We start from the raw sequence: 26691 nt of genomic DNA on the forward strand, positions 1-26691 counted from the left end.
CTGCCGAGAGGACAGGAAGGGCAAAATAGATAGGCACAAAGTTGAACCAATTTATTAAAACAAACAAACAAAAAGCATGCATATAGTGTACATCATACATACACACCGATGTGTGACTATCTGTTTCCAAAGTAATAATAATAATGATAATAAGAATAATAAACATACACCCACATACCTTAAATAAAACACAGTGTATTGCATTTGGGAAATTGTTGTTGCTGGCAGCTTGATGTAATTGTTAACACTACAAATATTATGTCACAATAGTGCAAAGAATCCCATGTGTAAATGACAAATGTATAAAGTAGACACAGTTTAGTCTGATATGGATATAAATATAGATGTCATACTGTTGCTGTCTTATCAGCACAGGAATCCTTTTTTTTTTAATTGCAGTCATACAGTATCTGTCTACATTCATTAAAATAGGCCAACTGCATCATTTAAGTTATGCACATAGTCCCAACCATCATTATCCAATATTCATTATTTCAGACATGCGGTTCTAATCCAACCTGAGCCACATACACACAACTAAAACAATAAAAACATGTGTTTGTCACTGGTGCGCTTTACTGAAATAGATAAAACAGTCACAACTACATTTATTTATAATTTTAAAAAAGTGTGTGTAAAATATTTAATATTGTTTAAACCATTTCTAGACAACTAATCTGCATCTTTAGACAATTAACACTTAAAGGGCAACTCCACTTATTCCATCATGCTCTACTGGGGAATGAGATTAATAATAAGTGGAATTTAACTTTTTTTGAAAACCCCTCCAGATGGTGTCATTAGGAGGAGTTTTTCAGTTCAGATACAGTCTTGGTCGACGTACTTCTACAGACCTCCCTCAGATGACATCAAAAAGTCCTTCAGTGACATCATCTGGAGGAGTTTTTCAGTTCAGATACAGTCTTGGTCGACGTACTTCTACAGACTCAAAAAGTCCTCCAGTGACATCATCTGGAGGAGTTTTTCAATTAGAAGAACTGAATTTATACATATTTTATTTGTACTCCACAGATCAAATCTGTAAACTATCTATATTATATTAATTTTCCATTTACACAGAATACTTTTTACACAGTGTTCACATTTAGTAGACTTGTCCACTAACACGTGTTCTTCCTCGGGTCAGTCACTAAACTATTTCCGGTGTCGACGCAGCTTCTTCCGGTGACTGTTCACACACGCGGACATGCCTGTAAGTAACATCACGGTTTTATCTGTTTTACAAAAGCCATCGATCGTTTCAAGTTTTTCCGACAGATTTAGGATCAATTTTATTATCTTTCTACGGGAGTTAATGTTTGATGATGTTGTCATTTAGGAGTAAATGTGTGAAAAAACAGACGCAATATGGTGAAACACGTGTAACGTTACGACAAAGCAGCCCACAATATATAACATCAGCTCATAAAAAGCTGTTTTAGTGCGTTTAAAATCAGCTTCACGGTTAAAACTGGTCGAACTGGATTTCTTTTGTCGAGGTTTATAAAACAACACAGTTTGATATGTGTGAAATTTGACTGCGATGGTTGTAGCTGTTAGCACGTTTCCCTCCCTCCTCTCTTAAAGGGAGGAAACCGAGTTTTTAAGTTTGATCATCTGAAAACCATCACTCTGATTGACCTTAAATACAGATTTAGTGTGTTTCTCATTAGTTTCATGTTATTTTCTTTGTATTTTGACGTTTTAAAGAGATCTCGACCTCTGCCCTCGTGTAATCATGTTGTAAAGGTGGTTATCTTTAACACAGATGTATTTTACTACAGTCACTTCAAGACTAAATTATATATTTAGATAAACATCTAAATATCTGTGTACTGATATTCATCTGAACTGTTGGATCTCCTTTCAGCTCGCCAAGGATCTGTTGCACCCGAGTGCAGAGGAGGAGAAGAGGAGACACAAGAAGAAACGACTCGTACAGAGTCCAAACTCATATTTTATGGATGTCAAATGTCCAGGTCGGTTTGTTTACGTGGCAGCTTGACTGAGACAATAATCCTCAACATTTATAATGTACACAAGTCCTGTGCTGAATTACAAATTCAAGCGGAACCATAGACACGCTTGTGCCACCATATTAGACCAATGGAGACTTTTTAAGGCTGCAACTTATTATACTTATTTCTTTTGCAAATCAAGCTTCTTTTTTTAACCTTTTAATTTAGTTCTAATTTAGTAATTACATTTAACTGATAAGCTAAATACCTGCCAGATATTTTTTTTGTTTAATAAACTAATTGCAGTTTCAAAGTATTTACAGCCAGCACATTTAGTAATAAAACAGTAATATAATTTTTACAGCTTCATTTTAAACACTAAATGCAATAGTTTCATATTTTTGCATTATTTTAATATTCTCCTTCTTTAATAAATGTTTGCCTTTATGTGTTGCCCTTTCATTGTTACTTTAGTGATTGGGGTGTCAAATAAGGCATACACTGACTCTTGTGGTTGTCTGTGAAATGAGCCTGACGTGACTCCTTCACACAAACAGCTGCAAGGACAAAACCACGAGAGCATCTGATCATGTAGTGGTTGTAAAGTGTGTGGTAGCTGCTTGTTTCTGCAGCGGTTTCCTTGCGTCCCATCAACTGATTTGTGTGTATGTGCGCTTTGCAGGTTGCTACAAGATCACAACGGTGTTCAGTCACGCTCAGACTGTAGTGCTGTGTGTCGGCTGTTCCACGGTCCTCTGCCAGCCCACAGGAGGGAAAGCTCGTCTGACAGAAGGTACACGACAACACCCGTCCATACGAAAGACAGCGTGTCTACCTTTGCATCAACGATGAAAGTCCATATAGAAAAACTAGACAATAGCTGTGTCACCAACAGAACGCAGTTTTCTCTAGTTTTGCTTTAGTCATGTTCTAAAAATTGATTATTTAATAATTGTGAGTGGCACTGCAACTGAATACTGAGTGACAAGGCAACTCATGTTTTTGTCTGAACAAAAGCTTTAATTTTCGCTTTGTTTCATCCATTAGTGGATGCAAGCAGGCTAGGTTAATGCAGGCCAGGAACTTGTAACATGAATAACATGCAGGTGGCTTGAAACCCCAGTCCAGACCCACAGTATGTGAATTGTTTTTTGTTAATGAGTGTAGTAATTTTAATTTACTGGTTGATTGCTGGGTGCAGTGATTCTTTGACTACATCTTCAGTGTATACTCCGACATTTGCCTTTGTGTTGCCCTTTCATTGTCATCTTCATGAACAGGGTGTCTACTAAGGCATACAGTGACTCTTGCAGTTGTGACAGAAATGTATCATCATTGATCCTTTTCTACACACTCGACTGCAAGCACAGATTTCCCGTTTAGTTTAATTCCTGGGCACACTTCCAGTAAATAGTTTCAAGTGAAGAGCTAATCTTTTACTTCTGATATAAGTTCTGACAAAGGATGAATCAGTTATATCACCAGTCAGAGTACACTGCAGACATGATACTGGATACAGTAGCGTGATGAATTGGTAAAGCTTAAGGTCAAGGTTTGCTTTCACTCTCACCGTCCCACCCACTCTGTCCTGTGTTCTGCTGCCGTGGTAACCAAGGCTTCTTGACGTGGTCTGCTTTGAGTTGCTATGGGTGCTCCCAACGCCCGGCACTAAACTCACTTGTTCAAAGGTGATTCAGGTGTTGAAAACACACAAGGAAACATGTTTTAGGTGGTTTCAGCAATGTGCTGATACAACCAATTTGGAGGCTGCTGCGAGCTCAATCAGCAGCACCATATAACTAAATGAAACAAAGACAATGCAAACAAATGTTTTATTTCAGGCAGAATTTAATTTAATAGCTAATTGCTAATTGTTTCTCCATCTTTCCCCAGGATGCTCATTCAGGAGGAAACAGCACTAGTCTGACCAAATGTGGTTGGACAGCGCTGAGAAGAACGAACTTGATGGATGTCAAGTAACACTGTCATGGAGCTGATGCAGCAAACAGGGAAAAGAGAGCAGGAATACAAATGTAAAAGGTTTTTCTACAGAAGATGCACAGAATTGCCTTGATTAGATTCCATAAATGTTACATATCCATTAATTCTTCTTAATAAACCTTAGGATATGTTTTTGGTTAAATCTTGCATGTTTTTGATCCAGTTTTATTGCTTGAAGATTTTTACTTAAACTTGTCAGCTCAGGATCCTTAAACAGCTGCTGGTAAAGGTCAGGGCATTTGACATGAATGCAGATTGTAATTCAAACGAAACATTAAAGACAAATATTTACAGGAAGGCGAGGGTATGATGTAAACCTTGCAGAACCAGTTCTAGTAATGTGGTGCCACAAAGGCAAACTCTTACTACAGCATTTTACTATGTAAAATCAGCACTCTACATAATTAATTTGTGTTTTAGGCTCATAATAAATTCAGACATTAATACATATGCATTTGCCAAGTCAGCACCACAGTGGAGTCTACTTTAAAAAGGTAGATAGTGATGTAATCTGCACCAAAGCCAGTGGTGTCAGTGCAGGACACACTGAATGAGGGTTGATTCAGGGAAAGTCATCGCTAGGTCTGCTTCTGTTTCCCGCTGCTTGTAAAACACAGTACACAGTGATGTGACACTAAAATGACACTTCACATCGTGGTTGTGAATTCACTTGTGCTTGCAAGCTTCCTGTGAAAATGAAAACATGGGTTGAATCTTTGAAGAGGGAAGAGTACGGCTTAACTAGAGGAATCACAAGATTTGTGACCTACAGTTTACTCACTGCTTGTGTTTAGATTTGTGGGCCATTTGCACAGTCTGACAGCATGGAGTTGTAAACAAAGACACATTAAATCAGGAGAGGGTTTCAGTTATAATTTTGTTGTTGCTATGGTGACACTTGCCATTTCTTGTGTATTGGCACGGCTTTCAAATAAAATCATGGGAAATTCCAGTTCTGTGTGCCTCCTAGTTACTGAATGAGTAATGCAGGATAAAAATGTACACTTTCCATCTGTTCTGCAACTTTACCTGATCCAACTAAAAAATCATTTACTCCACAGCTTTCCTTAATACTGCGTTTTAAGAGATGAGTAGTTACTAATTGTATTTTTTGTACAACTTGGTATATAATAATGCTAACTGTATTTATCATCCTGCTAACTGTATTTATCATCCTGCTAACTGTATTTATCATCCCATTAGTTGGATATAATGAAGGATATGATTGACAATCAAAACGCAATTTACACTATTTTACTAAATGTGGATCATTAAACAAAAAAAAAGCTATATAAAAACTGTATGTGTTTGAATGTGACACACCTTGGGAGATGAGAACATGTCCTTGGTGGCCATCCCATTAAGCTCAGCTCTGGGCTGAGGTGGTGGGAACGGAGCTGGCTGAAGCAGAGGAACACCTGCAGGCAGGGCAGCATCTCTGGGTCACCTGAGAACAACTATGACAAACCAAAGCCATGGGACTCAACCAGCCAAGAGGTCACCTGCGAGGAATAAAAGTAAAAGGTGCACTACAGTGAGACCACACTGTCTGTATGAAAATTTAATGATCATAGTTGGGTGATACTGTAAAACTGTTCTAACTGTAAAATGTCAAGTTATAGGTAGGTGGTGCTATAGTTCAACATCTCGGTGCAGCATGTGAAGCTTTCCCCTTTGATAAGGTAAATGAAGCGGACCGCCACATTCAAAACTACAGAAGGAGGGAAGATCATTGTTAAATTCAGATCCTTGCATTATTTTCAAGCATGTGAAAATTGTGAGTCGTGTGTTTGCACGAAGATAAAAAGTACTGACCTTTTTGTTTTGATTTATTCTAGAGGTGTAAGGCCAGTGGAGGTCTCCAATTGAACTTGATGCCTTTAAAAGAACATTTTAATTGCAGGATGCTTGGAGGCTGTTGTAAACCACCTATAAAGAAACAATCCATGTCTCTGGTCAGAGATAGCAGGAAGGGCATATACAAGAGAGTAGTCAGTGAGGAGGTGTTGTCGAGGTCCACTGGCACTAAAAGTCCAGACACCAACGAGTGACTGTAAATGTTTGAAGTCATCTCTGAGTGGGAGGTAGAGAGGAGGATGTGACAGGAGGATCAATTGCAAAGGGCAGAGAGATAATTCTGAGACATGGCCAGATGAGTTTTTATAGTATTGATCTGAGTAGTTTGCATTCACGAGCCAGCTTTAAATCTGGCAAGATAAACACTGTAGAATGAAAAAGTGATCAGACAGAGGCCTGGGGAGAAAACAGAAAGAAAAAGAATCAAAAACTTTGTAGAGATTTCAAGAGTAGAGGAAAGTGTTTGTGTGTGTGTGAGTGAATGGGAATGTGAAACTATTGTCCAAAGTTGTCACAGAAAAGCACCCTTTGACAAAGGGAGACAGGCTGACTTGGCCCTCCCACGCTGTACAGGGAAGAAACACTGAACCACAACATAAGGTTAATCTCCGTGCACACACACACACACACACACAACCACGTCCCCATTTGCTTGTTTGGGTTTCTCCTTTGCAAAGGACAGGGTCATTACACATCATTAGTACCCAGTGCACAATTAACTGACCTGAACGCTGATGAGCAAGGTCTGTCTGACCCTACACATCTCCATGGCAACGACCTCGAGCAAAGTGAAGCCGGTGTCTGGTCCACTTGGCAGCACCCTCTAGGAGTCCACAGTGACAAGCCGTGTCCTGTCACACACTGACACGTGGTGCACAGGGCAGATGGCAGCTCTGGAACACGACAACAACACACAGTAGTTGTGACAAACTCTCTTGATTTCTGGGTAAAACTTATATTACATTGCCAGAGTCCCTGAGGAAAACTTTCAATTTTATCATGGGTCTAGGCAGGGATAGAGTGTCCCTGTCCAAGGACCAAAGAGACTAAACGAACTATTTCAATATGAAGTTTAAAACCTTCAAACTATCCCTGCCCTATCTTGCTGATTACCTGGACCAGGTGTGTCAAGCAGGGCACTTGCCTCCCCTGTATTAAAATAATGGAGGCTGTAATTTAATTGTAAAAACAGAATTTGCAGCTCACTTACACTATAAGTACTTCTGTATTGGTATCTGTAAATCTGGATGATGTCTAGCACAATAAGCAGGTAAATGTCCCCCACTCCTTACTAATCTGAACTGTCTTTGCTACATTCAGGATCTAGTTTACCACTTACAGTTGAACAGTGTCTTATTGCATGAGGAGTCTGGAAATCACCTTAAACTGGACAACTACAGTTAGATTTCAATACATAAAGAGACACTGAAGGATAAACTAACAAAAAAGGATATTTTGGCTTGGACAGCTTCCATGTAGGCAAAAGGCGATAAATATGATGAAATATGAGTGTAAGAGTGAGTCCCTTATGGGTAAGGGTGGGTTCACTCTGCGGCATGCCTGTCACCATCTCACAGAGGCATGTGGAGTAGTTGATAAATTAGTAAACATAAGCTGACATTTTACATGTGTGTCTATATCTATCTATCTATCTATCTATCTATCTATTTTTTATGCACACACATAGGAAGAGACAGGAACACACACACGTGCACACACAGAGGAATTTGCAGAAATAAGGGTCACGCTGTGATGGATGCTTTTCATGAATGGCCGTGAGCATTAAAGCCTACCGACCTGGCGAAAACAATCAGTCATGTCAGTTTGTCACAGCTTGAAATTAATCATTCCTGTGTCTTTGATCATTTCGTGCATTAATTATTCTGATCATGCTGCTAAAATAGTCTGGGCGCTGCGAGTGTGTCTGCCAGCACAATGTGTGAAAGAACATTTAGGGAGATGAAGAGGCGTTTGAGGAATCACTGAAAAAGAAGCGCAGTTGTCAAACTACACCACCTTCGGGTCAGAGCTGTACAACCCTTAATGCACACTACTGAGGAGAAAAGAGACAAAAATAAATAAATAAAATAAGGGTAAAGATGCATACAACTAGTAATTATATACTAGTCTTACACACAAAGGTACCAAAGTATGTATTCATTATTTAGCAAAGCAGTGAATAGAATAATAGAGAAAACTGAGCTGGAAAGAGAAAAATACAGCAGCAGACAGAGAATGAAAGCACAGGCTGTTACAAACACTGAGAATATTTGAGCACATTGCTTTGTGTTAATTGCAGGCTAGCTCCTAATGGAGGAGACAGATAATATGTTAAGACTGTTGTCAATAGTTCGCATTGCAGACAGGCTCAGAAAATGTAAATATATAATTGCTAGCCACATGTCACTCAGTTATTTTGGTCAGCCAAGTTGTTAATGAGTGTGTTTACAGTACACACAGGCAACAAATAGATTATTTCCAATCCGGAAAGTTCTGCAGTCTGAAAAATGCATCTGACATCATAAGTAGGAAAAAGAGGGGACAGATTCTGCATTGGAGCAGTAATTTATAAAGAATGGGTTTTAGTTTTATGGTGCAGAGGAAATAACTTCAAATGTGAATAACTGAATGACTGTGCTAGTACATTATATAAGGCTGATGAGATGTATCCATTTAGATTGATTCATTCCTTTACATTCTCCAATCCTTTCTATTTGTCCATTGTGGGGCAAAACATAACTCCTAGATACAGTAGATATCTGTACACACATTTTGTTGGAAGACAGGGAAACACTCTAACAATAGGCAATTTACTGTCTCCCAGCCACCTGACCTACATTTTTCTGGAAAGAGAAGAAGCCCCAGAGTAGCGCAAAGAGACACTGCAAATGCAGAAAAACCAACAGCATGTCTGTGTTCATCATGTATCTATCTTAATTGTTAAATTTCTGTAGTATAGACTGCACATATGAAAATCTAGTGTAGGGAGATTAACTGTTACAGTAAAAGACAAAAAATGAATTCTAACCCACCATTCGACCTAAAACCTAAACCAGTCACTGATACCGTCAATAGCACTTCAGTATGGTATTTAATAAAAAAATTCAATGAGCTCTAAAATATTATATTTATATATAATATTATATATATTTGAATTGAATGCCCAATTTGTAATATACTCAAGCCTTTTCCTGCTGGAATCACCCAATTAACAGCTTTTTCTGAAGTAATTAAAAATAACCAGTGCAAAGAATACGATGATTGCTAATCAACAGTTTCACAAATGCATGCAAGTGTTGGTTTTGTGATTCCCCCTTGCTCTGCATCCTTTCTAGTTTGTAAGGAAACTCCCTTCTGATACAGGCAGGCGGTTGCTATAGAAACCAACATCACTTTTCAGGCAAGTAACTGGAGATGGTTGGGGAGAAGCAAGCGTGAAGAAGGCAGGTAAAAGCACAGAGCTGAAATGAATATGAAATTCTAATGTAATCCTGTATGTGGATGTGTTTGTGCTTGTATGTGCACGGCAGTGGATCAGTGCACAAGTGTGATAAGCAGTAGAAGGAACAAAACTACCAGCCAGGTAGCAAGAGAGAAAAGAACAGAGGAAATTAAACTGAATGAAGAAACCTGCCATGATTGTGGGTTACTGGGACAGAAGCATGGTTTAGGCTGAACAGAGGTGGAGGAGAGACAGATGAAGAACCAGGGGAGATACTGACCACTTTCAGCCTCCTCTCCTTTTATTACTGATAATAAGACCAGAATTTTGTAACACTGACAAATACCATATGCACAGTGTTAATATAACAAAACCAGAGTCAAGAGTCGACTGTAGAGCTGGGCCATGGTGCTAAAACTAGCTCATTTGAGTTGAACCACATACCACAGTCCCACCTGCATAGTAGGAGTCACATAAGTAAAACTGCCTGCTGCTCACCACTCCTGGGCTCTTTTCGGCCAACTTGTCTCCACCTTCCACTTTTCTACATGCATGACTTGGGACATGCTGTAAATGCAGTCTGGTGAGACATTGACAGAAGACACGGCTTCAGACACAGAGACCTAGAAAAAAAGGGAATAAAAGAGACAAAGTGGAAAAAGAAAGTGTGACCTGGGAATTAAATCTATGAGTGGTACTGGGCTTTGGTTCTGAGTATGTAGATGACTTACAGTTAGCTGAGTTAGGTCAGCGGACGAGGCAACAGGAGAAATCCTGTCAAGAGAGGAAGCAAGGTACAGCTCCCCTGTGGCATTGTTAAAAATCCCATCGTCTCTTCCTTCATCTCGATTCAACTGAACAGTCTGAAAAATAGGTCAATTAACAACCTCTGCTCTCTTACTCTTTTTCATGTACACACAATCATATTCAGGCATGTCCGGTGTACGCATCCTGAAGGGAGTGTAGGGGGCCAATGTTACCACAAAGCCAACATTGTACCGGTCCACTCCTGGGGTGATAATGACAAAAGTAGACCCACTGATAACCTCAAATAATTCCCATGTGTGCAACATTCAGGTCCCTGGAGACCACATGTGTAGCAGATTAAATGGATCAGCTCTTCCCAGGAATGATCATCCAGTTTCATTAAACTGCCAAAATGGAAATGTATGCACAGTCCACATTACTTAAACTTTGTGTATACTGCCAAATCATCCTTGGGCTTGGCAAAGGAAAGATAAAACATTTATGGATTTCTAAAATGATAAAAGGACTGCAGTACAGTCAGGGTGTGTTAGAATGTAATGGCCAGGATGCTGACTGCACACAAAACTAAAGTTTGAATGCATCTGGCAGACATTTAACAGCTTGTAATCTGATCCGTTATAACAACACACATTAATAATTTTGTCCAGTATCACTAATGGAATATCACCATTACTTATATGATTGTGCAAGTGTTAAAGATCACACTAATCCAATAAAGTCCCTAATGGACTAAGTTAATGGAACAGAAAAGGATAAAAGTATATTGCTATAAACTTCTAAACTCTAAATTATGTGCCTCCAGCCCTATAGAGGTGTATACATTACCGAAAATTAAAATGTCTACTAGGTCTATAAAAGGAGGGGTGGGCAGAAAATAATTGAGGGTCAATGATGTGCTTTCACATCTGTTTTGACTGGAAAACCTTGCAAAACTGAAAACCTCACACAGCAGTATTGTACTGTAAAGTGCCACAGTGTAGACTTACAATCATGGCCAGGCATTTTGGAAGTGACACAAATTTGTGGCAGAAGTCCACAAGTTGTGACCAAGCACTACTGGTAACATCATGGTGCAGTCTCCTTTCTGGGACTAATTGTGCAGGTTGACCTGGTTTCACCAAAAACGTCTATGAAGACATGTAAAAATGGTAAAATAACTAAATGATACAGGGCAGGTTCCCAAATCCCGAACATGCATGTTCACTTGGTCTGATACTTACTGTTTGCCGTTGTTGAAGACAGTCTAAAGCCGTAAATAGGAGACAATAAAGTGGATATGAAAATGGCAGCAGGCAAAATTACATAACACAGAGCAGGCAGGTAGGTATAGCTGGAACACACCTGCATTACAACAGCCATGGCAATGTGGTAAACTAGTGTGGAGAATGCAAGTGGCTAGTCTGTGCAATGAGACTTCATGAGTGACAGGTGTGCAAGAGAGGAGCAAGATCAGGTGACTAGGAAAGGACAGGGAAGTCGGAGGACATCTGGTGGGTAAACAGCAAAAAGTACCGGGTCTAAATGTTTTGCTTTTGTTTGTATGACTACTCCATATATTTACATTACAGGTGCATATGTGTGTATTCACTCACCTATTTTCTGCTGGTCTGTTCAAGGTTAAATGTAACTACTATGTGAATTGCAGTGCAGCTCAGCTTCTTTCCCTGTATTATTTCTCCTTTCATCATCTCCACGGCAACATCACTGTCACTCTTTGACAGCTCATAATGTTACTCCCCCACTCCTACCTGCTGAGGCACTTAGGCACACACACTGTACATTCATAAATACACACAAACACACCACAAATACAATCGTTGGGATATTCAAAGATTCAATATTGCCTCTAATCTCTGCTATGCAGAAATGCATGCACCACCTACATGCACGTAAGAACACACATATGCAAACCTGTATGTGTCATACATGTATTGTCCTTCTGGTTGCCAGGGAAAAACCAGGCTTGGAGACATCAAAATGAACAGGAGTTCAGGGTTCTCCACTTCCTGCTGAACTTTGCTCTGTGGAGTCATCTGAAGGGTTGTACAATGAAGAAAAGGGATGAAGAGGAAGCAGTTTTGTGTGTGTGTTTGTGTAGTGGCTCCTTTCTTACGTATGTGCTGTGCCTTTTGAAAAATGCTAAAGATACAGAATGTCTCAACAGCATAATATAACACAGAAAAAAGGTCCACTCATCTGAGCACAAAGAGAAGTTACAGATAAGAAATGCCGTTGCGATGGGAACCATCTCCTGCTGATAGAACCTGGAGACATTCAGTCCAGTTATTATGATGACCAGATAACAGCTGACATGTGTACCACATGATCATGGACCAGCAGGTGATACTGGTGGCTGACCTCTAGTACTGTTCGCGCACACACACACACACACACACACACACACACACACACACACACACACACACACACACACACACACACACACACACACAAAACAAACAAACAAAAACATATGAGCCAACATCACTATTACAGGAATGTTTAATGATTCAGCTGGACTCCACTTTGATAGACAGACACATGGGGTTTATCTGAAACAGCCAAACTGTACATAATGTCATGACAATCCCAAAAAAAGGACAAAAAAAGTTTTTTTAAATGGACATTTATATATCATGTTGATCTAATGCATTTTCTAATTTCTCATTCAGCCACACCTAAGGCAAGCAGGGTGCCATGCAAGATTTAAATCATGAGCAATAATTAGGGTTTAATATCTGAAGAGCCTGGGACTTATCTGCCAACCTGTTCTACCTGCTGGCCCACATTTACCATTTTTACAGGACACACGCTTCATTTTAAAAGGCAGTCAGCTGTCGTGTTATATTTTGTGTTTTATAATAAACAGCTTACAAGTTGCAAAAATGGGGCCTTGGTTAATTCTATTAATACATGAAATTTACATATATTAAAATGCATTGCTTCTTTTCTGATAAAATATTCCTGTTGTTTTGTCCGAATATGCCGGGGATATAAAAAGATGTCTCAATTTCCATTTTCTTGAACAATCCAACCTCTTCTACTGTGTGACCTCAGCGGTCGCTGGGTGCTTAGCTACCCTCAGCCCAAATCGCAATCCTGAAAAACTTAATGGATTTCCGGAAAAATGGATAGAGACAGGAGGAGAGAAAAAAAGTAGGAGAGGACAGAAGGAGAGAAGAATGTTAAAAACTAGGCTAGAACATTACCTTGGCCTCAAAATGATAGAACACAATCAAGAAAATACGCATAGACAGAGAAAGATGATGAAAGCCCTGGGGACTGAAGAGCCTTCCAGTAAATAATACAGATAACAAGCTCATCACATCTGGGTACGTGCTGTGGCCTGGGTAGTGCACTGCCTCAGGCTGCCTGGCTTTCACACCTCTGTGTAGTTACTCTGTTTTATTTCCATCCTGTACTAAACACTCAAAGTTTACACTGTATGACATCTGTTATATTAAAAAATAGGCGTCAAGAAGAGTGTCTGTGAATACTGTCACTGCCTTCATGCTCAAGTACATTTCTTTATATGTGATAACCCTGAAATGAATGGTGTGTAGGATAAACACGGGTGTGACTGTGAATTCATGGTAATATGTTACATTTTAACATCTCTGCCTCAACTGTCATCAATTAGTTAGAACACCTGAATAAAAAGAAGGTATTTAACACATTCACAGTTTTTTGTTAAGTTGTTGTTTTTTGTTGATGAGAAGTATCAAATGCTCGATGTCTGTGCTCCCTTTTCACAGTTATGAAGTGATATCTTCACTAATCTGATAAACACAGGCTTTGGAGTTGTACTCTACCTGTAACAGATCCACATGGTCTATTCTGTTTGCAAAGGAAAAGCAAGTAAAGAGAACAAAGTCAAAGGCCAGAGATAAGTGAAAACTAACTTCAAACTGTTAGTTTAGCCCAGGAAAGCTTTAACAGTATACAGTGCCCTGTATGTTTTTATTCTCAGTCTGTTATGCACCTGCATAATGTCACTAGTCTAAATGCAAATGTAATGAAAAGAAATTGAGGATAACATTTTTATTGCTACTCAGAAGGCATTACTTAATTAGCAAGATTTAAATTGTAAACTGCTCCCAAAATTTGACAAAGATAGAACCAGACAAAGATATGAACTCACCATCCACATGTTCAATAAATATCTCCACTTCCCTTAACCACAACCCCTATGTTTAGCAGAGTGTGATTTAAGGTGCAGGCAGAGGGCTGGTGAACAGAGGGAGGCTTGGACCCACAGGCAAAGGAACACTGACTGTCTGGGTTCTGGATGATTCCTACACACATGGATTAATACAACACAGACAGACAGGTGCGCAAAGCAGAAAATACATGATCCCTGTTTAAACATCACATTAATTTTACTGTCATCTCTGTGAAGGACTTTGCACACAGATGCTGCAATTTGCTACTCACTGTATAGACTTACATGATTTGTTTGATTATTTATATATAAAATGTGTTAATAATAATAAACTAATAAAGTTAGAGAAATTATACTAATAACTAACTACTCTAGCTTAGTTAAACTTATAGTTAGCGCATACATTTTTGCAGTTTTAACGCTATTTAACTTAGCTGGCTAGCTTAGTTATATAGCGGAAGCTACTAAACTACCATATTGTACCAAGGTTTTCTAGCTGTTTATTAAGTTTTCCAACCAAGAGTTGATAAATATATAATCTAGGTAAGTTAAAGCAAACTCCAACATCTAGCATCTGTAACAAAAAATAGTTAAATTGTTGTTTAAAGCCAACGCACTTGAAATGTAGCTAGCCTTACAATTTAGAGCCAGTCTCCGATTCTCCCGCGAAATCAGCCATAGACGGAAAACAGCGTCATGACGTCACCTGTTAACCACGGAAACCTGATAGCAACCAGAAACGAAAAAGTCCGTAACACCGGAGGGTAGGTAAAGTTGTCTTTATTGTTAATAACAAGCAGAAAATATCAAAAATAACCGTGCCCTGAAAATGAGTAAGCACGTATACATAGAGAGATAATGTCCTTACAGTGACAGAAAATTAAGCCATGAAGATAAGTAAGATAGTCTATTTTATATTAGCTTACAGTAGCATCCAAAGGAGTTTTAGGAAAGCTAAGTGTTGTCATCGAGGGAAATGTGACACACTAAATAAAAGATCTCTAACAGATCTGTGTCTATGCTGCACTGCGTGAAATAACAAATTAGTGTTTCTCTTCTAAAGGATCGCACTAAAGCTCCCCACCGCCAATTAGCACTGAAAAAAACAAAACATTAAATTAAATATAAATACATTAACAGCAACATAGAAAACATGAAACTGTAATGTTATAGATATATACTTTATTAATTCTCTCTGGTAAAATAAAATTACAAAATAATTTCAACCTCAAACGGCACTTTCCTTGTTCATAATTATTTAACGTATTGTTAATACATATATCATAATTGTCATGACGAATGAGAATAATACTATAGTTTAGTAATATTATATATATCAGCTATAACTGCGTTTAATCATAATGGTAGAAAAGACTAAGCAATACAAAGCTAGATTTCGTTAACAGCATACTGTACAATCAGTCCAAGCGTATGTAATTCAGTATTCCGGCCACAGCGTGTCGCTATAAGACAGTTTTCATTATTGTCTCCAAAGCAAGGATAGGGTTATCTCTTTTCACACCATTATAATTCCTCTCAGATATGCTCCAGTCTCTCTTTCTGCTTTATTTATTTCATGAACAGCTGTTCCTTCATGGCCATTTATCCTTTATAAGGTTTATTTGTGTTCCCTTGCGTTCATCTGCAGTCCACCTTGGTCTGTGAGGAGCAGTCGATGCACACCGCTGTAGTCCATGCCTGGATTTTCACAGTTATTCCCTCAGAAATATTGTCAAGATATCTGCAACGCCTCCTGCTATCTTTTGTCCCCAGTGACAGCAGTGTTCCCTGCCTTTTATTAAAGTCCATTTAAGAGAGAGCACTTTGGTTTTCGAGGTGTGTGTATATATCTGTGTGTACATGAGTGTGGGTGTCTGTTCCGGTGACTGTGTGGCAGTTTAAGTGATTGAGCGAGCGAGATGTTTGAGTGTGTTTCTTTACACAGGATACATTCATGATAACAGTTGTTGTTTTGGAACTTGAAGCTCAAAAAAGGATGGCAGTGGGTAGGGTCTTCTTCGCTTCATGACAGCTCATACGCACAAAAAACTCATAAACGTACAATCACACAGTTAAATCAGTGTTGAGTTTTTCAAATAGTCAATTCAATTACTAATGTAAAATCAATAATTTTGCAATTAAAATGCAAAAAGAATTGAAAGCATAACAATAGACTCTCAGTCAACTCCACTGACTCCAGCAACATCTAAGTAAAAGAAACACCACGTCATTTATTATTGATGGATAGTTTTGATTGCTATTTTGGTATGCCTCAGGATAGACAGACTCCAGTAAATGTTTTAATAACAAAGGCTTGCTAAATGTGGAGCATTACGTTTGTGCAAAGCTCTGTAGAGCTACTATCTCAGGAGTAATCGTGATGCTGCCTTTAAAACGGATCAACCAGATTGAAATGCCAGTTTAGTAAATATCTATATCATAATTGACTCATTCTTCCAACAACCATCCCCAGTGTTAATGCACTTGAAACAACTATTACGTGTCCATTTTCTGAGATATTCATAAGAAATGTTCACAGAAGATAAACACAATCATACTCAGTTCTGTAAAGCAACACTGCAAAATACTTAAACATCAGTTCGACCTAATGTGTAAGTCACTATATGCAGTAATGAAGTCCTGTTGTAGTTGTGTTACATTATTTCCTCATCTGCGACTGTCTTATTCATCACAACTACAAGTTAGGATGACTAATGTCCCTCAGTATCACATTTACTTGTTTCATCTCCATTTGTAATTTGTATAGTTCAGTGTGCGGTAAAAAAACCTCACAACTATGCATTGCAAGTCTAAACTACTGCATTAGCTCACACCCACAAACGATAAGACTGGATGAACGTTTTTTTTACAGTGTGTCTTCATTGCTTGGCAGTGCTCTGTGAAGATTGACATTGCATTGAGTGCTTGGCAGTATAGGCTAGTATTATTTTGTGGGCTAGTGCAGTCATTTGTTTGTGTGAGTGTAAATAGGGGCTGCATTGTGAATGATTGTGTAATTATGTTTGTGCTGTATTACCTTGTATTGCATGGATGACGAGTCAATGTAATTTGTGTGTGCATGTGTGTGGGCGTTGCATGCCACTGGTGTTTTTTTTATTTTTATTGTAGTCATATTGATTGAACCTTCTGTTAAAGGGATGCTCGTTAACACACAATTAGCATTCAGATAGAAAATACATCATAAGGATAAAAAGTCATGGTCATTAATTCCTGATGAAGGGAGAGAAATTGGGAATAAAAAGGCCTTTTTAGTAATTGGAGTGGATTCCATTTAGGAGTTCTGAGTTCATATCATTATTCCTCGTTATGTCTCCTCCTCTCTCGTCCCCCCTCCTCATCCTCTCTACCTCCATTTCTCACCCTCTTGACATCCTTCCTCCCCCTCACACCTTTTAGAGTCTCCATTTTATCTCCATTTTTCTTCTCCTTGCCTTGTCAAGGAAAGCGCCCCAAAGTCCCATCATTCATACTAACTCTCCATCTTATTCTCAATATTTCTTCTTATACTTTTTTCTTCTCATCACTGCCTCATGATGTGTTAGTTTCAGAGGATCACCTCATATTTCTCTCCTCCTCCCTCCTTGTTCCTCTCCGTTTACTCTGAAGTGAGAGGACTAGCACAACCCCCACCTCTCTCCCTGCTTCCTTTCCATATTTGTCCTCTCGTGGTCCTCAAAGCTGTCTTCAGCAGCTAGAGGTGCAGGTGTTGGGATTAGGACTAGCCTCCAGGCTTGCCTCCGGACTCAGAGGTGGGGGCGACCGAGGGGAGTCCAAAGCCAAAGTAGGGACCTGGGCTTGGGTTGGTGCTGGAGTTGTGACCTGTACTGGAGAAACTGAAGTTGAAGCAGTAGTTAAAGATGGAGCTGGGGACAGGGGGACCACAGCACCTCCAGATCCTCCTCTACTACTACTACTATCCCTTGCATCCCTCTCTCGGAGCAGGTGGACCAGGGCAGCGTGCTGGGCACTGAGGGTGGCTGAAAGGTGGGCTGGGAGGGCGCTGAACCCGGCTGTGAGCTGCTCCACCCGCTGCTCCAGTGACAACATCTGGCGCTCCAAGTCTTCACTGCGGTCATTGAGCTCCGACATGAGCTCGTACATGACACTCTGCATCTATGGGTTAGAAGAGAGGAGAGGAGAGGGGAGAAAAGGAGAGGAGAGGAGAGGAGAGGAGATGACTCAGTGCACACACAGTACTTTGAAGAAAGGAGACAGATTGCAGCACACAAACAGTATTATGAGGGTTGCCTTATTAATGCTTGTTTAAAATGATTTTGGACGTACTAAAGGGCTTAGAGAGTGAAGAGGGCAAGCACGAGGCTATAGAGGAGTGAGTACGACACTGAGGAAAATGGCAAAAAATTAAGCTGGAAAGAAGAAGAGGCTGGAGGGAAGTCTCTATGTGGGCGTTCTAACACCGTGAAGAAAGAGAGAATAAGAGAGAGGAGAGAGAGAATCAAAGGAAGGCAGCAGAGTGTCCCTGCCTCATACTGCCTGCCTTGTCCCGGCCTCCGTAACCATGGTAAACACACAAGTGGCCAATTGAGATGGAGTCATTGAGATGGCATAATTGCAAAATATTTGGTGCTAAAGGAATTGCTACTTGGAAAGACAGAAACACACATACACACACACACACACACACACACAAAGTCCCTCTATCCTTTCCTTCCTGTTATTGAAGTCTCTATCACACTCTCTCTCTCTTTCACCATCACACAGACACACACACACACACACACACGTGTGCGCTCACATTCTCACTCAGACACCCACACAGTAACAGAAAAACATGAGCACCCCCCCTCCCTCCTCTCATTTCCTCCTCGCTCTCTCACTCAGTCATCCCTGTTTTAACACTTGTTCCGGTTGCTAGGAGACGCAATGCCACAGAAATGGGCAGGTCAGCGTGGAAACAGAGGAATGTAGTGGTAGAAATTTTGGGGGGCATGTTAGGTATGTGCTACCAACCTCTAAGATAGGTATATGTGTCCTAAATCAATAGCACTGTGTGTCTCACCTTTGAGAGGTCCACTAGCGTGTTGGCCTGATCACTGAGTTTCCTCTGCTCCATTTTCACACTGCGTAATCTGCAAACACACACACACACACACACACAGATACACACATAAAATACACAAAGTTGAAACCCAGTAAACACACAGTGGTCGGTCCAGAGAGCTAATCCCTCTGGGTCCAGACAGCACTGGGAAGCGGTCACCTTGCCTAGTTCAGCATCATTTCTACCTGCAGAGTGTCGCTGAATTTCAATGTACAAACAAAGCTAGAACACAGTGTGTCAGGAAAACTGTAATTTGTAATGAAGGTGAAAATATAAACATATACTTAATGTAAAAGGGAAAACTTCAGCTCGAGAGCAAATAAAAGTCTTAATACTACCTAATATTACAAAACCTTTAGGGAATTAAGTTAAGTCAAATACAAATTAGATAAAATAAAGTAAAACTGGCTTCCTCCATTATACTGAAATGCAGACTGACCTTATGAGGCTGCACCCTTAGTTTAACTTCCCAATGTTATACTAAAAGGTTTAAACCAGTGCAAAATGCTCACATCCCATAAAAACCACCGAGTTACTGTGTTCACAGCCTCTCATTCACGGTCCACATGCTTCAGGATTAATGTTTCTGCATTACAATTAAAAGAGGCTTAGATGTCCTGACTCTGGCCTGTGAAGGCACTTAGTGTTCTCCAGTCTATACTTAACTATTCACGATCTAAAAAGAAAGCAACTACACTTGACCGTTCAAATGTAACTAAGCAGTGGTGTGTTAGAAATGAACTAGAATGTGTGATTAAGTTCAGGTGGACGTATTGGCATCAACAACGCTCTTCAGTACAGATGATATGATGATCAGAGTGTCTCTAATAGTACACAATGCACTGATTATCCAGTCCCATAACTGTATTTGCCTGGAGTGAACCTGCCCTTTAGCAGATAATGATTCATTTCGTGTGTCTCTCCCTGTGTGTGTGTGTGTGTGTGTGTGTGTGTGTGTGTGTGTGTGTGTGTGGTGTGTGTGTGCGTGTGTAGGGACTCATGCACTTTATCTGATTATCAGTGTTGATTCAACCTGTGGGTGGATAGAAAGTACAGCTGATTTCAAAGGTTTTATCAGCTCAGCAGCACTGTTGTGTCCATGTGCTTGTGTGCGTGTGTGTGTGTGTGTGTGTGTGTGTGTGTGTGTGTGTGTGTGTGGGAGCGTGTGAGGCGTGGTCTCACTGATGTATGGCCTGGAGGAACTTCCTCTGGTGTTTGCGAACTCTGGAGTGGTCGATCTTCTTCATCAGCTTGGTGTGTTTGTAGATGAGCCAGGTCTCCCTCAGCACGTTAGCCGCCGCATTCTTTATCTGCCCCCAGACAATAAACACAAACACATAAACGCATATTGTTAGCAACAGGTATCCCTTGGCAACTGAAGCAGGCAACAGGTTTGCCCAACCCTATTCTCTTTTTTCCTCCATTCTCCTTTGTCTACATGCAAAGAAAGAAAGAAAGAAAAAAAAAAAACTAAACCATCATTCTCCTCTTAGAAGCTGCCCTCATTCTCTCTGTCTCACTCTACACACACCAGCTTACTTGCCAATGCTTTTCATGCACGCATAAACAGCTCTCTCCTTAGGGAGATTTGGCAATGAGAACCAACAGGAGTCTCCCCCTCACATACACACTCCTCTCTTTTCTATATGCCACATTATATCTTAGACTAATTCAGATGGGCCACATTATCTTGGCTGGTTGAAAGTAATTTAACAAAGTACCACCACAGTTCATTACTGATCTCCCATTTAATTATGACAACAGCTGAAGGAAACAATACTTGCACGAGTTGCTTCTCTTAAACTAGTTGTCAAAGACAAGCAAATAGCCTATGTGATGATGCTCACTTTATGGCAGGCCTGATAGCCATCAGAGTTAATAGCAGGGTGATATTTTTGTCCATTTTTACAGGTCAGACATCAGCTTTAGATGCTTTTAGTTTGTTCCATCTCAATGTGAGATTGCTGTAATTCAATAAAATACAGACATGGAAATGTCAGTGAAGGCTTGAGGTCCATTTTTATGATTCTGTTTATATTCATATCTGCTATATATCCTGTACTGTATGTCTCTGCACGTTTCTGTGTAATTTCAACACAGGGGTCTGTCACCCAGCAAACAAAAAAAAACTAAAATGTTTTTTAAAAAATATGCGAAGAAGGGAGAGAGAATCTGTAAGGACATAAATTGAATGAGAGACTTCAAAGAGATGCGGAGCATTGAACAAAGAACAATTATACCCCCGTCTGAGCAGCACAAAAGACCCCGGCAGCTTGGCTAATCAGCACCTATCCACTGCAGTCAAGGGCTGCTCACACACATACACGCCTACACATGCACACATGCAGACATACAGTACACACAGTATTGGCTACAGATGAAGAGAATAGGAGGAGCTGGGCTTTGCAGATGTGATTTCAGTGACACACAGGAAGTCAAACAATAAAATGATAATCTAACATACTATAGATAATATAAGTCCCTTCCATAAGCATGAGTCATTTAGCTAACACTTCAGCACTTACCAAGCTTGCCATATTATCAATCTTAGAGACAGATAACATTACCAGCTTAGTATTTCTTGTTTACTGACAAGATTGCTGAGTGCTTACAGAACTGCTTACACTGTTTGAAATGTCATTTGGAGCTAAACATTGCCAAATGTGTGTAAAGGGTTAATTTGTCATCATTTTGTTTAAATAAAACACTGTTTTTCTACTTTTAAATATAGGCCTGGTCACTGAAGAGCACTTTAATACTCCTCACATTTATGGGCCCATTGGTAAATTGATACGTCAACTTCTATTTATCAGTTGATTAATCACTGCAGGGTGAGTTAAATATGATGAATGATGGCATTTTGTGTCTGCGCTTCCCAGCTCATGGTGGAAGTTTTCACTGAAACATCCAACATCTGTCCAGCAGCGCAGAGAGCGAGCTTATTCCACTGCTTCAGGCCATTTAATTAGAGAGTGCGAAACTTTTTAGCCACCATTTAATAGGTTACAACAGACTGTTTGTATTTAACAATTAATTCCCTTCACCACCCCTCTTTGTGGTTGCCTCTCTTCATGGGAGTTCCTATAGAAATTGAGACAAATATACTAAGTCCATTAACAAACATAAAATACTCAACATGAACCACTAAGAACACTCCACGAGAAACCAAATGACAACAGCAGCAGCCGTGCCTGCACCATATGGTCTGTACTTGGGCGACCATGTCGGTGCCATATGGCTGGTTTGGGTCAAAGATCTGTTCTGGTTGCTCCCCTACATGGCAGACCTTATGCCAGGTGCAGTACATGTGAAATATGTTTAGGCAAGGGGTTCCCATTTCTCAGCATGTTGGGCAGTTGATCACATATTGTGAAGTACAAATCAATCAGTATGTTGGTATCCTGAAATAGAAATTAAGAACTGGGCTCTGACACCTAATTTGTTGTTATGATTGAAAAGAAAAATCCTAACATTTCCAGCCCAGGAAGTCCTAATGACCTGAGTATGCAATTAGTAATTAGGGCCTGTGATGCTAGAGATACCATCGTGTTTTCGACAAAACATAAACAAACAGGCTAACTACCTTGGAAACAACCTCCCACCTCATCCATTTGCCAGGGCGACACGTGGCCTTACTTGCTCTGACCTTCCCCTCACAGACATGGTGACAAAGTCTTAAACACAAACAGACGCAAACATGGTCACATTTCCAAGAATTTACTGTAACAAAGGAAAAATATCACCTGTCCTGACATCTAGGGCAAAAGTAGAGGGGTTCACTTAGGTTCAGATTAAAGAACCAAACAATCAATGAAGGGCTGCAGAATGTTTCATACATTAAAATAAAAAACTGGCTTGTGGCTTTATATATTTTTTGGTCTCCTGAATGAGGTCACCTGCTAGATGACATCGACAGCACACCAGAGGGAATCTTCATAAATCTAGACAGTGCACTATTAAAGGGAAAAGGACACATCAGAGAGACGTGTAAATGCACCCATTGAGAGTCAAATTAATTTGCCGCTGTCACAATACGTCTACACTAATAATGATCCATTTGGTTTACGTGTGAATTTAAAAAAGCTGCTGGTAGATGAGTTATTTTTACTGTATGGAGTTAAAGCTAGCATAGAAGAACTCTTTGGGGGTCAGATTGCTCCCATTTTGGTAGTGTTGTAAACATTGGAAGGCACTGCGGCACCTCTTTCTTGGCCAGAGCCCAGAGTGCACTATTAATATTCAGAGAGGGTGAAGCTCTGAATATGCCACTGGGACTTTTAAAAGTGGTCTGAATTAACCGATGGTCCAACATGGAGGCAGAATACACATTGTGAGTACAAATTAATAGAAAGCCTAATATTTTGAACTTTACAACAGGATTTAAAAAGCTTTTTAAAAATACTGACCTCAGAAACAGACTGTCAGCCATCCTCACACAGTCAATAGGCTTATTCCTACAGTGAGTGGCATTTAATTGACATAGTGCCATCAAAAGGAAGGAGACACCACTCTATTCCACGGACTTAGCGCCTGTCCTGATTTTTTCAGTGTCAAGAGTGATCTGTGAATGTTCAGGGAAATGTTCTGACCAGATGGACTTCAGCAGTGCTCTGAATTAACCAGCACTTCAGCATAGAGCCCCAGAAAACTGCTGCAACCAGCACCTTAAACTCTCTGCATCAACACAACAAGCCCTGACATCAAAGATGAGCACTTAAACCTTACACACGCCGTCAACTTAGGGGTTATGTCAACTGGTATTTAATTAACATCCATGGTAATCCTATCAAAGGGAGTTAACACTGAGTGAACATTAACCCAACACATTTAATGCTGAATGATGTTTTTAAAGCACTTCCTTCATGATTTGGTTATTAGATCTGTACCTCACATGATTTCAAACCAACCAACACGTCATGTCGGGTGTGTCTAAAAATCGGATCTGAGGATGACAGCAGAGAACATTCAAATGAAATGTAAAGGGAAATATTTTGAAGTATGATGAAGTATGTGTCAGAAAGTGTCAAACACACCACACACTTGAACTAAAAATGATCTGTAAAGTAGACGTATGTCTGGGGAAAAGTTTATTTTACTGCAGAATATAAAAGTTACTTTCTTTGGGGTTTTGAGACTTTAGCTCTGCACTACTTACAGAAGGTGCTGTTGGACACCCAACACTTTTTACCCAACGCATTTTTAAAGATAAAGACAACATCATCAGACGCTCACATTACCAGAAACACAGTGCACTGAGTAAGAGCTTCCCTGATTGGCATTTAATTGACATTCTTGTTAATCCTTCAAAGGGAAGGAAACACCATTTCACTGAAGTGGAAAGCCTCTGTGTATGTGTGTGTATGTGCACATAGGATGACGGCAGAACGCAGAGTTGAATTATTCATTACAAAGCCTCAAGTGATTATATTCTCTTGTTATGATGGTATGGCAGAGAATGGCCCCAGCCATGTATCAATTAATGTGTATACACAAGCTTCAATCATTGGTCTCTTTGTAAATTACTATCATTATAAAGGACTGTTAGCAGGTGCACGCTGATTTCCATGTGATTGATCAATACCATGAGTGTGTGATCATGCACAATGAACACCAGAAGAATCCATCTTGTTTATGGTAACATAAAATATTGTAGGAATACTGTAGGCTTTTTTGCAGACACGTGAACCCGAACCTTCTCCTATATAAAAGCTCATCGTCAAGCTAAGCTCCTTCTGCTTTCTCCTCCTTCTAAGGCAGGTCCCGCTCCTCCAGACCTGCTCTTCACAACACTTGCAGTAATAGAGGGCAGGAGACAATTACCACTGCATAAACTAGATAAATAATAAAATAATAAAAAGACTCTTTGATGGAAATGTCACCAAGTGGTATGCTGTGTTGTGTTCAAAGAAACTGTCATGTGGCACCTCCATTAGACTGGCTTAAGACTGTGATTTAGTGCATGGAGGAAGAAATGTATTTTAAAAGTGGTATGAAGTTTTTTTTTTCTATTCAAACACTAACTTCAATTGATTGGCATTATATAATTTACTGAATTGCAAAAACATATTATTTTAAGGAAGATCAAGTGAATGTCTAGTATCTCAGATTCTCAAACCACCAAACTCCAATTCGCTCACTGTGTTTTCAACAGCAAAATTAACATTAAATAAGAAATATTATCACCTTTAGTACAATAACAAGACTGCACAAAACACAACTCCGAACATCCTGAACTTTTTGTGAACTATGACTGCCCCAAACACATTTTTATTTAAATTTGATTTTTCCCTTAATTATACACTTCAGTGTACACATTGGGCTTGCACCAATAGAGAGGATGTCACTGTGAATCTTTTATCTGAACAGGATTTACACAGACACTCATTAACCTCAGCATGAACAAAATGCCAAACCAACAGCAACTCTGTAGAGGTGTGTTCTTCTGCTAAATATCACTGAAACAGAAGCAAAACATATTACTCACTTCATTCACTGCTGCTGTTATACAGCAATACTGCAGTAATGTAGTGCAATGTGTTTATTTTGACATCTGGAACTTTAAGTGACCTATATTTTCTTCAATACAGTTGCTTTAGAGAGTATTCAAAAACCTTTACTTTATGCAGTGGACTGAATCTCTACAAGCTTCTTACACCTGGATTTGGACAGCTTATTCCTTTCATCCTGGTAGAGCCTCTGAAGCTTGGTCAGATTGGATGAGAAGTGTACTGTATGTCTCCACATCCCTGCTGCAGAGATACGCCACCACAGAATGACGGTGTCGCCACCAAGCTTCAGCATAGAGATGGTTTTAAGCAAATTACATGGCTGTGCCTTCTGTCAAACCAAGGTAATAAAGGTCTGTGGTTCTCCTCACATCTCTGCAGAGGACATCTGACGCTCTTTTAGAGCGACCAATGGGCGCTTGATCAACTTGACCAACACCTTTCTCAATTGGTTTCTCAGTGTGGCCAGATGGCCAACTCTAGGAACAAAACGCCTCTAATGGCTTCTCCTTTATCAAATCTATTTAGCTATACTGTGCAAAGTTTATATCTGTCCTTATAATGAAGGATTTTAACATTTGTTAATTAGTCTACAACACACAAACTGCAGGTACGTAGTGTAGGTAAAAGCCAAACATGTCAGGTCCAAGTTTCTATGCAGTGAAGCCAATAGTTGCTAAGATATTTCACTGCGCACCAAAGTGGTGGACTATTATTAAAGCCACGTTGCAAGCATGGCTACAGGAAATGAAAAAGTGACCGTCCCTAAACATGACAAGCCCAAGATTACTATGCCTTATATTAATGGAAAAAACTTCTTCTGTATAATAAATAGTGTTGAGTTTTTAATTGTTTAAAATGAGGCAATGCCAAACAAAAAAGTTGGGACCAACTAGATGGCTGCAAATAAATGT

At 39.7% G+C, this 26691-nt stretch overlaps 2 protein-coding genes, 2 long non-coding RNA genes and 2 other non-coding genes across 11 annotated transcripts in view; 3 read left to right on the forward strand and 3 right to left on the reverse strand.

Moving 5' to 3' along the window:
* The first annotated feature begins 1130 nt into the window (after positions 1 to 1130).
* Positions 1131 to 4911, forward strand: rps27.2 (ribosomal protein S27). Its single transcript, XM_026372593.1, has 4 exons — positions 1131 to 1213; positions 1871 to 1979; positions 2641 to 2751; positions 3852 to 4911. Exons 1-4 carry the CDS (start codon positions 1208 to 1210, stop codon positions 3878 to 3880), a joined length of 255 nt encoding a protein of 84 aa, XP_026228378.1. The 5' UTR covers positions 1131 to 1207; the 3' UTR covers positions 3881 to 4911.
* On the forward strand, positions 2398 to 2529 carry LOC113171179. Its single transcript, XR_003299681.1, has one exon. It is a non-coding gene; the product is annotated as a small nucleolar RNA SNORA13 (small nucleolar RNA).
* LOC113171180 lies at positions 3199 to 3330 on the forward strand. Its single transcript, XR_003299682.1, has one exon. It is a non-coding gene; the product is annotated as a small nucleolar RNA SNORA13 (small nucleolar RNA).
* A 209-nt stretch (positions 4912 to 5120) lies between the features above and the next one.
* On the reverse strand, positions 5121 to 11840 carry LOC113170483. 4 transcript variants are annotated; one of them, XR_003299643.1, is made up of 7 exons: positions 11619 to 11840; positions 11247 to 11269; positions 11013 to 11153; positions 9990 to 10121; positions 9757 to 9881; positions 6541 to 6709; positions 5121 to 5888 (listed from the first exon to the last, which is right to left on the reverse strand). It is a non-coding gene; the product is annotated as an uncharacterized LOC113170483 (long non-coding RNA). The 4 variants fall into 4 exon arrangements; XR_003299642.1 differs by having other exon boundaries at positions 11247 to 11840; XR_003299644.1 differs by having other exon boundaries at positions 5121 to 5461; positions 5775 to 5888; positions 11013 to 11840.
* A 1234-nt stretch (positions 11841 to 13074) lies between these two features.
* Positions 13075 to 14653, reverse strand: LOC113170485. The gene is made up of 2 exons (XR_003299645.1): positions 14168 to 14653; positions 13075 to 13863 (listed from the first exon to the last, which is right to left on the reverse strand). It is a non-coding gene; the product is annotated as an uncharacterized LOC113170485 (long non-coding RNA).
* Positions 14654 to 15246: 593 nt separating this feature from the next.
* The window catches only part of kcnn3 (potassium intermediate/small conductance calcium-activated channel, subfamily N, member 3), a 45197-nt gene continuing 33752 nt past the window's right edge, over positions 15247 to 26691 (reverse strand). For all 3 annotated transcript variants that reach the window (XM_026369923.1, XM_026369922.1, XM_026369921.1), the window contains 3 exons: positions 20454 to 20581; positions 19230 to 19299; positions 15247 to 18322 (listed from right to left, as the gene is read on the reverse strand). In XM_026369923.1, the coding sequence (XP_026225708.1) occupies positions 17894 to 18322; positions 19230 to 19299; positions 20454 to 20581 (627 nt within the window). In that variant the 3' untranslated portion in view covers positions 15247 to 17893. The remainder of the gene's footprint in view (positions 18323 to 19229; positions 19300 to 20453; positions 20582 to 26691) is intronic.

Source organism: Anabas testudineus, chromosome 16, assembly GCF_900324465.2.
Source record: "Anabas testudineus chromosome 16, fAnaTes1.2, whole genome shotgun sequence".
NCBI lineage: Eukaryota > Metazoa > Chordata > Actinopteri > Anabantiformes > Anabantidae > Anabas > Anabas testudineus.